This window comes from Mobula hypostoma, chromosome 7 (genome assembly GCF_963921235.1).
Source record: "Mobula hypostoma chromosome 7, sMobHyp1.1, whole genome shotgun sequence".
NCBI classification, from domain to species: Eukaryota; Metazoa; Chordata; class Chondrichthyes; order Myliobatiformes; family Myliobatidae; genus Mobula; species Mobula hypostoma.
In genome coordinates, this window is record NC_086103.1 from 104,666,796 (window position 1) to 104,683,318 (window position 16,523).

The 16,523-nt window shown below is 40.0% G+C and overlaps 1 protein-coding gene across 3 annotated transcripts in view; it reads left to right on the forward strand.

The window, feature by feature from the left end:
* The window catches only part of sugt1 (SGT1 homolog, MIS12 kinetochore complex assembly cochaperone), a 190,013-nt gene that overhangs the window by 150,718 nt on the left and 22,772 nt on the right, over positions 1-16,523 (forward strand). For all 3 annotated transcript variants that reach the window (XM_063053753.1, XM_063053750.1, XM_063053752.1), the window contains one exon: positions 8,228-8,312. In XM_063053753.1, the coding sequence (XP_062909823.1) occupies positions 8,228-8,312 (85 nt within the window). The remainder of the gene's footprint in view (positions 1-8,227; positions 8,313-16,523) is intronic.

The window sequence follows — 16,523 nt, forward strand, 5'->3', positions numbered from 1 at the left end:
GTGATATTTCATTACCAGATGAACTCAACACCTTCTATACCCACTTTGAAAGGGAGAATATAACTACAGCTGCGAAGATCCCTGCTGCACCTGACGACCCTGTGATCTTTGTCTCAGAGGCCGATGTTAGGCTGTCTTTAAAGAAAGCATACCCTTGCGAGGTGGAAGGTCCCGATGGAGTACCTGGTAAGGCTCTGAAAACCTGTGCCAACCAACTGGCGGGGGTATTTAAGAACATTTTCAACCTCTCACTGCTATGGGTGGATTCTCCCACTTGCTTCAAAAAGGCAACAATTATACCAGTACCTAAGAAGAATAATGTGACCTGCCTAACTGACTATTGCTTGGTAGCACACACATCAACAGTGATGAAATGCTTTGAGAGACTGGTCATGACTAGACTGAACTCTATAGAAGTCACCTTATTAAATGTACTTGAGACACAGATAGATTCTTGCATAGCATGGGAATTAATGACTATAGGGAAAAGGCAGATGGGTGGAGCTGAGTCCATGGCCAGATCAGTCATATCTTAATGAATGGTAGAATAGGCTCACCTGGTCAGGTGGCCTACTCCTGTTCCTATTTCTTATGCACTCTTTTTAGACTATAAAACATAGAAGCAGAATTAGGCCCATTTGGCCCATTGAATCTGTTCCACCATTTCATCAATGCTGATCCATTTCTCTCTCAGCCCCAACCTCCTGCCTTCTCCCTGTAACCCTTCATGCCCTGACTAATCAAGAATCTATCAACCTGTACATTAAATATAGCCGTTGACTTTGACTCCACAGCCACCTGTGGCAGCGAATTCCGCAGATTCACCATGCTCTGGTCAAAGAAATTCTTCCTTATCCGTTTTAAATGGATGTCCTTTTATTTTGGGGCTGTGTCCTCTGGTCTTAGACATTTGCACCATAGGAAATGTCCTCTCCATATCCACTCTATCAAGACCTTTCAACATTCAATAGGTTTCAAATGAGATTCTCCCCCGCCCCCCCCTCTTCTAAATTCCAGTGAATACAGGCCCAGAGCCATCAGGCGCTCCTCATATGAAAGGCCTTGCTATCGTGAGCCTCTTTTCAAACCACTCCAATGTGAGCAATATCCTTTTAGGTAAGGGGCCTAAAACTGCTGTCAATACTCCAAGTGAGGCCTCACCACTGCCTTAGAAAGCCTCAGTATTACATCCTTGCTTTTATTTTGTAGTCCTCTCGAAATGAATACTAACATTGCATTTGCCCTCCTCACCACCAACTCAACCTGGAAATTAATCTTTAGGGAATCCTGTACAATGACTCCCAAATACTTTTGTACCACAGATTTTAATTTTTTTTTCTTATTTAGAAAATATTCTATGCTTTTATGTCTTCTACCAAAGTGCATGACCATAAACTTCCTGACACTGTATTCTACCTGCCACTTCATTGCCCATTCTCCTAATCTGTCTGCAGCCTCTCTGCTTCCTCATCACTACCTGACCCTCCCATCTATCTTGGTATCATCCACATACTTGACACAAAACCATCAATTCCCAACACAGACCCCTGTGGAACACCACTAGTCACTGACAGCCATCCAGGAAAGTCTCCCTTTATTCCCACTCTTTGCCTCCTGCCAATCAGCTACTGCTTTATCCATGCGGGTACATTTCCTGTAGTACCATGGGCTCTTAATGAGCAGCCTTATAAAACGTCTTCTGAAAATCTGGGTACACAACATCTACTGATTCACTTTTGTCTGTCATGGTTGTTATTTCCTCAAAGAATTCCAACAAATTTGTCAGGCAAGTTCTTCCCTTAAGGAAACAACAGCCTATTTTATCATGTGCCCCCAAACACCCTGCAACCACATTCTGATAACAATTGACTCCAACATCTTCCCAACCACTGAGATTAGACTAACTGGCCTATAATTTTCTTTCTTCTGCCTCCCTCCCTTCTTGACGAGTGGAGTAATATTTGCAGTTTTCTAGTTCTTGAATGATCATTACTAATGCCTCCACAATCTCTTCCGCCACATCTTTCAAAACCCTGTGGTGTAGATCATCTGGTCCTGGTGATTTATCTACCTTCAGACTTTTCAGTTTTCCAAGAATCATCTGCGTAGTAATGGCAAATTCACTCACTTCTACCACAGTGAAGACTGATGCAAAATCTAAGGACTCAATTTGGTTCAGAATGGTTGCTCACTTCTTTTGTTTGCATGATTTGTTGTTTCTTTCCCCCTTTTTCTTGTGCATGTGGTATTGATCTTTTTTTTCCATTGGGTTCTTTGGGATTTCTTGCTTTGTGGCTACCTGTAAGCAAACCAATCTCAAGGTTGGAGAAATTTATTGATAATAAATGTACTTTGAAACTTTGACTTGCTTATTTAGTTCATCCACCATTTCCTTGTTCCCATTACTACTTCAGCATTGTTTTTCAGCGGTCCGATATCTACTCTCCCCTCTCTTTTATTCTTTATATATCTGAAGAAACTTTAGGTATCCCCTTTAATATTATTTGCTAGCTTCCCTTCATATTCTATCTTTTCCTTGTTTGTAATTTTTTTTTTTGGTTGCCTTTTGTTAGTCTTTAAAACCTTCCTAGTACTCTAACTTCCCACTAATTTTTGCTCTGTTATATGCCCTTGCTTTGACTTCCCTTGTCAGCTATAGAAACATAGAAAATAGGTGCAGGAGTAGGCCATTCGGCCCTTTGAGCCTGCACCGCCATTTATTATGATCATGGCTGATCATCCAACTCAGAACCACGCCCCAGCCTTCCCTCCATACCCCCTGATCCCTTTAGCCACAAGGGCCATATCTAACTCCCTCTTAAATATAGCCAATGAACTGGCCTCAGCTGTTTCCTGTGCCAGAGAATTCCACAGATTCACCACTCTCTGTGTGAAGAAGTTTTTCCTAATCTCGGTCCTAAAAGGCTTCCCCTTTATCCTCAAACTGTGACCCCTCGTTCTGGACTTCCCCAACATCGGGAACAATCTTCCTGCATCTAGCCTGTCCAATCCCTTTAGGATTTTATATGTTTCAATAAGATCCCCCCTCAATCTTCTAAATTCCAACGAGTATAAGCCTAGTCGATCCAGTCTTTCATCATATGAACGTCCTGCCATCCCAGGAATCAATCTGGTGAACCTTCTTTGCACTCCCTCTATGGCAAGGATGTCTTTCCTCAGATTAGGGGACCAAAACTGCACACAATACTCCAGGTGTAGTCTCACCAAGGCCTTGTACAACTGCAGTAGTACCTCCCTGCTCCTGTACTCGAATCCTCTTGCTATGAATGCCAGCATACCATTGGCCTTTTTCACCACCTGCTGTACCTGCATGCCCACTTTCAATGACTAGTGTACAATGACACACAGGTCTCATTGCACCTCCCCTTTTCCTAGTCGGCCGCCATTCAGATAATAATCTGTTTTCCTGTTTTTGCCACCAAAGTGGATAACCTCACATTTATCCACATTAAATTGCATCTGCCATGAATTTGCCCACTCACCCAACCTATCCAAGTCACTCTGCATCCTCTTAGGATCCTCCTCACAGCTAACACTGCCGCCCAGCTTCGTGTCATCCGCAAACTTGGAGATGCTGCATTTAATTCCCTTGTCTAAGTCATTAATATATATTGTAAACAACTGGGGTCCCAGCACTGAGCCTTGCGGTACCCCACTAGTCACTGCCTGCCATTCTGAAAAGGCCCCGTTTATTCCAACTCTTTGCTTCCTGTCTGCCAATCAATTCTCTATCCACATCAATACCTTACCCCCAATATCGTGTGCTTTAAGTTTGCACACTAATCTCCTGTGTGGGACCTTGTCAAAAGCCTTTTGAAAATCCAAATATACCACATCCACTGGTTCTCCCCTAACCACTCTACTAGTTACATCCTCAAAAAATTCGATGAGATTTGTCAGGCATGATTTTCCTTTCACAAATCCATGCTGACTTTGTCTGATGATTTCACAGCTTTCCAAATGTGCTGTTATCACATCTTTGATAACTGACTCTAGCATTTTCCCCACCACCGATGTCAGGCTAACTGGTCTATAATTCCCCGGTTTCTCTCTCCCTCCTTTTGTAAAAGTGGGGTTACATTAACCACCCTCCAATCCTCAGGAACTAGTCCAGAATCTAAAGAGTTTTGAAAAATTATCACTAATGCATCCACTATTTCTTGGGCTACTTCCTTAAGCACTCTGGGATGCAGACCATCTGGCCCTGGGGATTTATCTGCTTTTAATCCCTTCAATTTACCTAACACCACTTCCCTACTACCATGTATATCCCTCAGTTCCTCCATCTCACTGGACCCTCTGTCCCCTACTATTTCCGGAAGATTATTTATGTCTTCTTTAGTGAAGACAGAACCAAAGTAGTTATTCAATTGGTCTGTCATGCCCTTGCTCCCCATAATCAATTCAACTGTTTCTGTCTGTAGGGGACCTACGTTTGTCTTAACAATCATTTTCTTTTCACATATCTATAAAAGCTTTTACAGTCAGTTTTTATGTTCCCTGCCAGTTTTCTCTCATAATCTTTTTTCCCCTTCCTAATTAAGCCCTTTGTCCTCCTCTGCTGGACTCTAAATTTCTCCCGGTCCTCAGGTGAGCCACTTTCTCTGGCTAATTTGTATGCTTCTTCTTTGGAATTGATACTATCCCTAATTTCCCTTGTCAGCCACAGGTGCACTACCTTAGTTCATCCATGCGATCTTTAAATGCTTGCCATTGCATAGCCACCGTCAACCCTTTAAGTGTCATTTGCCAGTCTATCTTAGCTAATTCACGTCTCATACCTTCAAAGTTACCCTTCTTTAAATTCAGAACTTTTGTTTCTGAATTAACTATGTCAGTCTCCATCTTAATAAAGAATTCCACCATATTATGGTCACTCTTACCCAAGGGGCCTCTCATGACGAGATTGCTAATTAACCCTTCCTCATTGCTCAATACCCATTCTAGAATAGCCTGCTCTCTAGTTGGTTCCTCGACATGTTGGTTCAAAAAACCATCCGGCATACATTCCAAGAAATCCTCTTCCTTAGCACACTTACCAATTTGGTTCACCCAATCTATATGTAGATTGAAGTCACCCATTATAACTGCTGTTCCTTTATTGCACACATTTCTAACTTCCTGTTTAATACCATCCCCAGCCTCACTACTACTGTTAGGTGGCCTGTACACAACTCCCACCAGCGTTTTCTGCCCCTTAGTGTTGTGCAGCTCTACCCATATCGATTCCACATCTTCCCGGCTAATGTCCTTCCTTTCTATTGCGTTAATCTTCTCTCTAACCGGCAATGCTACCCCACCTCCTTTTCTTTCATGTCTATCCCTCCTGAATATTGAATATCCCTGAATGTTGAGCTCCCATCCCTGGTCACCCTGGAGCCATGTCTCTGTGTCATCCTGCCTTTAGAATACTTCTTGGGATGTATCTATCCAGTGCCTTCTGAATTGCTCCCAAAAACTCCAGTCATTGCTGCTCTGCTGTCATTCCTGTTAGTGTCCCTTCTAATCAATTTTGGCTGTCTCCTCTCTCATTCATCTGCCTCTTTACTCTACTGTAATACTGATACAGCTGACTAGCTTCTTCTTCTCAAATGGCCAGGTGAATTCTATCATATTATGATCACTGGCCCTGAAGGGTTCCTCTACCTAATCAGTTCCGGTTCATTGCACAACACCCAATTCAGAATTACTTATCCCCTAGTGGGCTCAACCACGAGCTGCTCTAAAAAGCCTAGGCATTCTAGACCTCTTGGGATCCAGCACCAAACTGATTTTTCCAATCTACCTGCATATTGAAATTCCCGTTGACTATTGTAACATTGTCCTTTTGACATGTATTTTCTATCTCCTGTTGTAATTTGTAGCTCCCATCTTTGCGACTGTTCACAGGTCTGTGTATAACTCCCATCAGGGTCTCTATATCCTTGCAGTCTCTTAGCTCTACGATTCTAAAGCCTCTGATCCTATGTCACCTCTTTCTAAGGATTGATTTCATTTTTTTACGACAGCCATGCCACTCCCTCTGCCTACCTGTGTGTCCTTTGGATACGTTGTGTATCTGTGGATGTTTAGCTCCCAGCTATAATCTTCCAACCACGATTCAGTAATGACCATAATGACATGCATGACAATCTATAACCATGCTACAAGTTCATCTATCTTGTTCCGTATACTGCATGCATTCAAATATAACACCTTCAATCCTGTATTCATTGCCCATTTCAGTTTTGTTTCTCTTTTACTTTGTAACTCATCCCATTGACTGCTATTTTCCCCTATCTTCAGTTGTATATAGTTGTTATTGAAGGTCACTCTGTTTCATGTTCATGTTACATCTGAATTTGTCTTTATTATGGCTACATAGAAGGTTGACTAAATGTTAATTGAGTAAAGTTGTAATGAAGTATTCCTAGTGAATCTTCCCAACTTCAATAGATGAAGATTCATTTATAATATAAAAAAATCGATATAACTATATTCAATGATTGTCCCTCAAACTTGCAAAGCAATTTAATGAGATGGGTGATCTGATCTTGGCCTTAATGTTCATTTTAATAACTCTGATCCCCCTTGTAGTTTAGGTCTTGAGTATACATAATAATTCAATATCCTTTGCTCCCATTCTTGGGGAGTTCCAAAAAATTCATTGCTTCGTGAATAAAGAAATTGTCTTGATTTATACTTTAAATGAGGAAGCTTTTATCCTGTAACAATAACACTGAGTTCTAGTTTGTCTCTACTGGAAAAATATGTCTTGAGCATCAATCTTGTTAAGCTCCCTCACTTATTGTTTCAGTAAGGCCCATCATTCTTTTAAATGATGAGGTCTCTGTCGGTCAGGGTCGACCATGGATGTTGTGTCCTAACTGTCCAGATATGCAATCCAGGCCATAACAATATGGAGACCAAGCTGTTGCCCATGTAGCAAGCTCTCCCTCTCCATGTATTTGATGAACCCAAAGGAATGGCAAAGACCGATACAGTTTGGTACCAGCAGCAAAGCAGGAGTTGCCAGTCAGCATTGAACTCAATGTGGGACCACCTTAGAGACTCCAGTTCCAGATTTTTCACTCAGGATTTACTCCCAAATCCTTCCCCATGAGTGGGAATAGGCACAAGGCAGCAGAGGTTTGAGATCAGAGTTTTCCTTCTTCTGGATGAGCTGCCAAACATGGCTGATGAGCCCCATTTGCCTGAAGTGACTGGTTTTAAGGCGCCAGTAACCCACCTTTGCCCCTCCTGTCAATAGAAATGGTTCTGCTGGGTCTGGTTGAGCTTGTCCCCACTACCACTATTGACTATAACAACCTTAAGGAACCATTTAAACAGTATTCTTTTAAATACTGAGAGAATAAAGGCACAGTTTATTAATTCTTCCCTTTTCAGGCATCTCCTTTGTCAGGAATCTCCTTTGTCAGGAATCAATTCAGTGAATCTTTGTTACCTCTAAGATGAATGTACACTCAGAGGCCACTTTTATTAGGTTAAAATGCCCACTGAGTGTATCTTTGTGATCTTCTGCTACTGCAGCCCGCCCACTTCAAAGTTCAACGTATTGTGTGTTCAGAGATGCTGTTTTGCGCATAACTGTTAGTTGAGTTACTGCCAGCTTCCTGTCACCTTGAACCAATCTGGCCACTCTCTAACCCCATTAAAGAGGTGTTTTGCCCTCAAAACTACCATTCACTGGACGTTGTTTCTTCTTTGCACCATTCTGTGTAAGTTCTCGTGACTGTTGTACTTGAAAATCCCAGGAGGTAAGTGTTTTCCGAAAGACTCAAAGCACCCCATCTGGCTCAATCATTCCATGGTTTAAGTAATTGCATTTCATCCCCGTTCTGATGTTTGGTCCGAACAACAACTTAACCTCTTAATCATGTCTGCATGCTTTTATGCATTGAGTTGCTGCCACCTGTTTGGCCAATTAGATACTGTATTTGCATTAATGAGCAGGTGTACCTAATTAAGTGGCAGTGAGTGTATCGTTCCTTTCAGACTAAATCTATATGCAGAATTCTAGACATGATGTCCCCTAAGCCCTTTGAAGTAAGCTGTAGCACCGCTTCCCCATTTTTATACTCCCTATCGCTTGTTCAGTAAAAGCCAAAATTATATTTAAATTTAGAAAGTGAGGTAGACCAATGTGGTCATAAGTAACTGATATATTGTAAAATGATCTGAGTTTGATGTATCAAATTGTTTGTAGATTGAGATAAAAATGAAGAAGACTGAAGCAATTCGATGGGAAAAGCTGGAAGGAATTGCACCAGATGTAAAACACTTCATGCCAGGTGAGAGTGTGTCACAGTAGGTTTGCATATCTGGATCATTGGGCTTAAAAGCACTGAAAGAATGCAAAATTACAGATCTTTTTGTCTGTAGTTAGTAAAGCTGATCATTGTTTCATTACTGTTTGTTGGACCTTACCAACATAACTTATTTGCAACATTTCCTATATTTGCAGTTGTGACAATGGTTCAGAATTGTTTTGTTTGATGAAGTGATGGTGAATATGGAATTGGGAAAATACTGCATAAATAAGTAGAAGTTTTTCAATAATCATAACGATTGTGCATAATAGTAAAAATGAAAGGAGCATTACAAAAGTATAGAATCAAGAGTAAGCTATATGTTTATTAAGCTTCTTTATTCGTAAGATCATTATTGATCCTATGGCTTATCCACTTTCTTGTCTCGTCCCAATAACTTGATTCTCATAACATTCAACAAGTCTTTTGACTCAGATTTCTGGACAGTAAGTCATAATGGCAGAATTGGGCCTTTTGGCCCATCAAGTCTGCACCTCTATTCTATCAGGGCTGATTTGTTATCCCACTTAACCCCATTCTCCTGCCTTCTCCTCATAACCTTTAATACTCTTACTAATCAAGACCCTATCAACCACTGCTTTAAGTATAACCAATGACTTGGCCTTCATTGTCGTCTTTGGCAATGAATTCCACAGATTCACCACCCTTTGGCTAAAGAGGTTCCTCCTTACCTCTGTTCTAATAAGATGTCCTTGTATTCTGAGGCTGTGCCTTCTGGTCCTAGACCCCGCCCCCCCACTATAGGAAACATCCTCTCTACATCCAGACTATCTAGGTCTTTGTGTTTGATAGGGTCAGTGAGATCTCCACTCATTCCTCTGAAATCTGAGAGCACCGGCCCAAAACTATCAAATATTCCTTGTATGTTAATCCTTACATTCCCTAAATCAATCCCAGGAATCTCCTCAGGACCCTTTTCTGTGCCTGCACATCCTTTCTTAAGTAAGATGCTCAAAACTGCTCACAATACTCTCAAGTACAATCTGACCTATGCCTTATTAAGCCTCAGCATTACATCCTTGCTTTTATGTTCAGTCCTCCCGAAATGAAAACTAACATTGCATTTGTCTTCCTTAGTACTGACTCAACCTGCAAATTAACTTTTAGGGAATCCTACATGAGGGCTCCCAAATTCCTTAGCACTTCTGATTTCTGAATTTGCTCCCCATTTAGAAAATAGTCTACTTCTTTATTCTTTCTACCAGAGTGCATGACCATACACTTTCCCGACACTGTATTTCATCTGCCACTTTGCCCATTCTCCCAATTTGTCTTAAGTCCTTCTGTGGTCTCCCTGCTTCCTCAGTACTACCTGCCCCTCCACCTATTTTTGTATCATATGTAAGCTTGGCCACAAAGCCACCAATTCCATTATCCTAATCATTGGCGTATACTGAAAAGAAGCAGTCCCAACGCCGACCCTTGCAGAACACTTTTTTTCTCCTTTATCTATCCCATCTGTTACTACCTCAGAGATTTCCAACAGATTTGTTAGGCATAATTTCTCCTTAAGGAAACCATGCTGACTTTGGCCTATTTTGTCATATGCCTCCAAGTACCTCAAAACCTCATCCTTAAAAGTAAATAATTAATAATCAAGTCAGGCTAACTGGACTACAATTTCTTTTCTGCTATCTCCCTCTCTTATTAAAGAGTGGAGTGCCATTTTCAATTTTCTAGACCACTAGAACCATTCCTGAATTTAGTGATTCTTGAAAGATCACTACTAATGCCTCCACAATCTCTTCATCATCCAGCTGGTCCAGGCCTTTCAGCATCCCAGCTTTATTTAGTCTCATAAGGCAATTCAAGAATTCTGAATTTTTGCCACACTGTCTTAAAGCCAATTATATCTTTGGTAGGAAGAACAAACCTACATCCACTAATCAATTCAGGGTTTTGGTAAACCTCTGCAGTGCTGTAGAAAGATTTAATCTCCTGTACTCTAACTTTCTGCACTGTGTATCATTTGTCTTCCCAAATTTTAGCAATATCTATCCCATGGTTTTGAAACTGCACTCCAGGATGTTTATCAGCTTTTAAAGTATTACACCTTTCGAAAAGACTATTTTCTATATTTCCTATTAAAGTATTTTTCTTTGTGTGTGTGTGTAGCTTGTGCCTAACCAAAATCTTACAAAGCTTTTCAAGGAAGTTACCAGGAAGCAAAGATAGTGGATGTTATCTACATGGACTTCAGGAAGGCCTTTGACAAAAATCCCACATGAAAGGCTGGTCAAGAAGGTTCTATCACTTGGCATTCTGGATGGAGTAGTAAATTAGATTCAACATTGGTTTCATGGGAGAAGCCAGAGTGTGGTAGTAGATGGTATTTTCTCTGACTGGAGGCCTGTGACTAGTGGTGTGCCGCAGGTGTTGGGTGCTGGATGTGTTATTGTTTGTCATATAGAACAACGATCTGGTTGATAATATGGTAAACTGGATCAGCAAATTTGTGGGTGACACCAAGATTGGGGGTGTAATGGACAGTGCAGAAGGCCATTAGAGCTTGCAGTGGGATTTAAAACAGCTGGAGAATAGGCTGAAAAATGGTAGATGAACTTTAATGCAGAGAAGTGTGGAGTGTTGCATTTGGAGGGACAAACCAGAGTAGGACTTACAGTGAATGGATGTAATACAGAGGAATGTGGTAGAACAAGGGAATCAGGGAATACAGATCCATAATTCCTTGAAAGTGGTATGACAGAGGGTTGTAAAGAGAGCTTTTGGCACACTGGTCTTCATAAATCAGCGCATTGTTCCAGGAGTTGGGATGTTATGTTGAAATTGTATAAGATGTTGGTGAGACCAAATTTGGAGTATTATGTGTGGTTCTGGTCACCTACTGTACCTACAGGAAATTTATCAATAAGATTAAAAGAGTTCAGAGAAATTTAGAAGGATTTTGTCAGGACTTGAGGACCTGAGTTGTAGGGAAAGATTGAATAGGTTAGTATTTATTTCTTGGAGTGTAGGAGAGTGAGGAAAGATTTTAGAGGTTTACAAAATTGGGGGATATAGATAGAGTTTATGCAAGCTGACTTTTTCCACTGATGTTGTGTGAGACTAGAACCAGAGGTGATAGGTTAAGGGTCAAAGGTGAAAAATTTAAGAGGGAAACTGAGAAGGTATTTAACTCAAAGGTTGGTGTGAGTGTGGAATGAGCTGCCAGTGGAAGTGTTGGATGTGGTTTAATTGCAACAGTTAAGACAAGTTTGGATAAGTACATAAATGGGAAGGGCCTTGAGGGCTGTGCTCCAAGTGTAGGTCTATGGGACTTAGCAGAATAACAGTTTGGCATGGATTTGATGGGCTGAGGGCTTATTTCTGTGCATTGGTATTCAATGGCTGTCTATGATTCTTAAGACAGGAAACACTTCTTCTCCATGTTCTGTTTCATCCTGATCACTTAATGTGTTTGGCCTCGTGTGGTCTTTAATCTTTACTATAGTTTACACAATCCTTTTGTTACCTTTGTTAATACAATTTGTTAAATCAATTTGATTTTTTTATTGCCCCTAAAATACAAAATGTTGAGCAGAATAGATGTCTTTAAAAGAAACACTTGCTTCCCAGTGTACCTAAATTATAGTTACCAGACCACATGAAAAGTTCAAGTGGTAATGGGAATAACCTAAAGAAATACTTGCATGGATAGTGAGTAAAATGAGGTAGCACAGTTTGAAGAACAGGTCATAAAGGCCAGTTTGGACCATTTATCCAAGAAAGGATGTGCTAACATAGAGGGTTCAGAGGAGGTTCACAAGAATGATTCCAGGAATGAAATGGTTATCGTCTGAAGAGAGTTTGATAGTTCTGGGTGTGTACTTGCTGGAATTTAGAAGAGTGAAGGCGCGGGGGGGGGGTGCTTCACTCAATGTTGAAAGGCCTAGGTAGAGTGGATGTGGAGAAGATGTCTCCCACAGTGGGTGAGTCTAGGACCAGAGGGCACAGGCCTCAGAATAAAGGGATGTCCATTTAGAATGGAGATGAGAAGGAATTTCTTTAGCCACAGGGTGGCGAATCTATGGAATTCATTGCCACAAGTGGCTATGGAGGCCAGGTCATTCGGTGTCTGTAAGATGCTGGTTGATAGGTTCTTGATAGTTAGGGTATGAAAGGTTCTGGGGAGAAGGCAGGTAAATGGAGTTGAGAGGGAAAGTGGATCTGCCATGATGAAATGGTGGAGCAGACTTGATAGGCCAAATGGCCTATTTCTGCTCCTATCTTTATGGTCTATGGTTAAAGACAGTATTGAGGATGTCACAACCTAGTTTATTTCAAACTAATATAGCAAGATTTCTTCCAAACCCATTAAAAAGAATGATAAAAGATGTTAACCACTTGTGGTCACATGCAGTTAATATGCTTACAGATTGAGGTGCCTACGGTGAATGTATTTCTCTGAGCAAGTTGACTGGCTCGCTTGCATATATCTATGTAGACATCAACTTCATGATATTATGGAAAGAAGTGAGGAAATTGATCAAAAGTTTTATCAAAACGTAGAGGGAAATACCTTTGACCAGAGTGGGAACTGAAAATTGTGAATGCCAGTTTTGCATTTTGTTGCTAAAGTCTATAAAGAACATACCAATTAGTTCATGACGGAACAGGATGTTTGATTTAGAGGAGTGATGTGGGATTGAGTTTAATGAATTTTTGATCATTACTTTCTTATTACTTGCTGTTTAGAAAATAGGCAGTTTAAAAATATTAGTTCACCATTTCTGGAATGATTAGCCAGCCTGAGTATATAAATGAAAATAGAAATATTTTAAGATTACAAGAGTTTTGCTAATTAATTAGATACTGCATAGTATAAGAAAACCCTTCCAGGCATGAATGGCATATTTTACCTAAGAATATTCAAGGCTTATTTTGCACCATGTAACCATTAAAAATGTTAGAATGGACAAGGTAATTCACTTTAGACTGCAAAATTATTACGGCATTTGAAATAAAAATCACAGAAAATTTATAACATGAGAAAAGGCTGTTGACAAGAGTCCATTCCATCTCTTCGGAATAGCAGTTCGATTTATTCCACTCTTTGGATGATAGTTTCTTTGGAATTTTGAATTGAAAGTGGAAGAAAACTATAGCATATTAATTAAGCGGCAAGAAGCTCATTGCACTTCTCAGTTCCTTTGACATGTTTGAACGTACATGATGAATATGATTAGAAAGGGAATGTATAATTCCTTTATCCTTTGGTTGCTGGACTTATTCTGGGTAAACCTAGAAGATATCCAAATTTTAGTTGAAGATCTTTAGTCATTGAAATTAGATAATTTGGCCTATTACTGTTCTATGTCATTTAATGCACAGAGATACCTCACTGATCTCATAAAATACAAAATGTGCTATTTGCCAATGGTGGAAATTTACCTCCTTCATCCAGTGACAATGAAGGGCCTTGGTTGAGCACTGCAGAATGCCAGCTGTTCTTGACCACCCTGTAAAGGGAATACTGTTAGTAAACAGATGAAATCATCTTCAGGTATTGCTGTAATAATGTTTTTGTATGTTTCATTGCAGTTATTAGACTATTGTACATAGTAGTTCAATGTAAATATCAAGGTACATGTATGTCACCATATACTACCCTGAGATTTATTTTCTTGTGGGCATTCACAGTAAATACAAAGAAACACAATAAAATCAATGAAAAAACACACACAAGATGAACAACTAAATGTGCAAAAGGCAAGAAACTGTGCAAATACAAAAAGAAAAAAAGCAAACAAAATAATAATGAATAAACAATAAATATTGAGAATATTGACATGAAGAGTCCTTGAAAGTGACTCCATAAGTTGAGCGAACAGTTCAGTGTTGTGGTGAGTGAAGTTAGCCCCTCTGGTTCAAAAGCCTAATGATTGAGGGGTAATAATTGTTCCTGAAGGTGGTGGTGTGGGTCCTGAGGCTCCTGTGCCCCCTTCCTGATGGGAGCAGCAAGAAGAGAGCATGGCCTGGATGGTGGGGGTCCTTGATGATGAATGCTGCTTTCGTGCAGCAACACCCTTGTAGATGTGCTAAATAGTGGGGAGATATTTTCTCCCTGCTACGAGTCTATAGAAGTTTGTCAAAGTTTAAGATGACATACAAATCATTGCAAATGTCTGGAAATTAGAGGCGCTGCCATACCTCCTTTGTAATGGCACTTACAAAGATCCTCTGAAATGATAATGCCGAGGAATTTAAATTTGCTGATTCTCTCCACCTCTGATCCCCCTATGAAGATTGGATCATGGACCTCTGGTTTCCTACCCTTCCTGTGGTTAATAATTAGCTTTTTGGTTTGGCTGACACTGAGTGAAAGGTTATTATTGTGGCACCATTCAGCCAGATTTTCAATTTCAATCCTTTACGTTGATTTGGCCAACAACGGTGGTGTCATCAGCAAACTTAAATAAGGCATTATACCTATACTTGGCCTTGCTGTCGCAAGTATAAAGCAGGTAGAGCAGGGGGCTAAGCACACAGCCTTGTGGTGCACCTGTGCTGATGGAGTTCATGGAGGAAATGTTGATGCCAATCGGAACTGACTGCGGTCTGCAAGTGAAGAAATCAAAGATCCAGTACACAGGCAGGTATTGAGGCCTAGGTCCTTGGAACTTATTGATTTCTTTTGAGAGGATGATATTGAAAGCAGAGTTATGGTCTATAAACAGCATCCTGATGTATGCATCTTCACAGTTCAGATGTATGCAGGTAGGAGGAGGACAGCCAGATTACCATATTTCCTGAAATTGCAGTATAGGGATGGAATAGTAGATAATCCTTATGTTAGTGTAGCAGTGGTTGAGTGTGTTGGGACCCCTGGAGCTGCATATGATATATTGATGATAATTGTCCTGAGATTTCTGCAAGCAAGCCTGATTGAAGTCCCCAGCAATGATATGACCAGCATTGGGGTAGGTTGTTTTTTGTTTGATAGTCTGATTACTCAATACATCGAGTGCTCATTTAACATCTGCCTTTGGAAGTATGTAAACTGCAGTCAGCATCACGGAGGGAGAACACTTGATAGTGGTTGGCACTTAATCATTCAATGTTCTAGGTTAGGAGAACAAATGTGCGAAAAGACCACTATATCTGAGCACCATGAAGAGTTTATCATGAAACGCAGACCCCATCTTTTGCCCTCTTCAAATCAGCAGTACGGTCCATCCGGTGGTTCAAGAAGTGTTTGAGTTTAGCCGCTGTATCTAACTTGCAGTGGTGAGTCGTGTCTTTGTGAAACAGAGAACGCAGCAACCCCTGAATTCCCTTCAATATAGCAATCTTTTCTTTACTGTAAATCTTCTGTCCTTCTCCAGTGTGGTGAATATTTTTTACAGGCACTGTGTTTAGAAGTTTCGTGAGCTGCCCCCAAAACATTGCCGTGTATTGCCAGTGCCATCTTGCTTACAGGATTTCTGGGCATTATGGCCTTTAAAAAAAGAATTAAAATAATTAACTAGAATAATTTAAGAGATGAAGTATTTCTTTCTTTCTTTTTAAATCTTTTTATTGAATAAGTATACAAAAAAGGTAAGCCATATAAACATTAATACAATGTTAAAGTATAATAAAATTCCAAAAGGTATCAATACCAAAAAAAATACTACAAACAATGTAATTTAAACATAAGAAACCAAGATAACATAATAGTATACTAAATTTTATATATATCAATGGAAAAAAAAAGAAAAAAAAACCCCAAAAAAAAAACCACCGTGCAACTAACTAAAAGCAAAGCAAAGCAATGGGCTAACTTGAAACCAAACAGAGTTAAACTTAAAATCACGTCCTCAATCCCGACCTCCATTAAAAACAGTGAAAAAAAACAAGAAGGGTAAATATTACATTAAATGAAAATATCGAATAAAAGGTCCCCAAATCTGTTCAAATTTAAATGAAGAATCATAAAGGTTACTTCTAATTTTCTCCAAATTCAAACATAAAATCGTCTGAGAAAACCAAAAAAAGGTAGTTGGAGCATTAAGCTCTTTCCAATGTTGTAAAATACATCTTTTCGCCATTAAAGTAAGAAATGCAATCATTCTACGGGCTGGAGGGGAAAGATTACTAGAAATTTTAGGTAGTCCAAAGATAGCAGTAATAGGGTGAGGAGAGATATCTATATTTAATACCTTAGAAATAATATTAAAAATATCTCTCCAA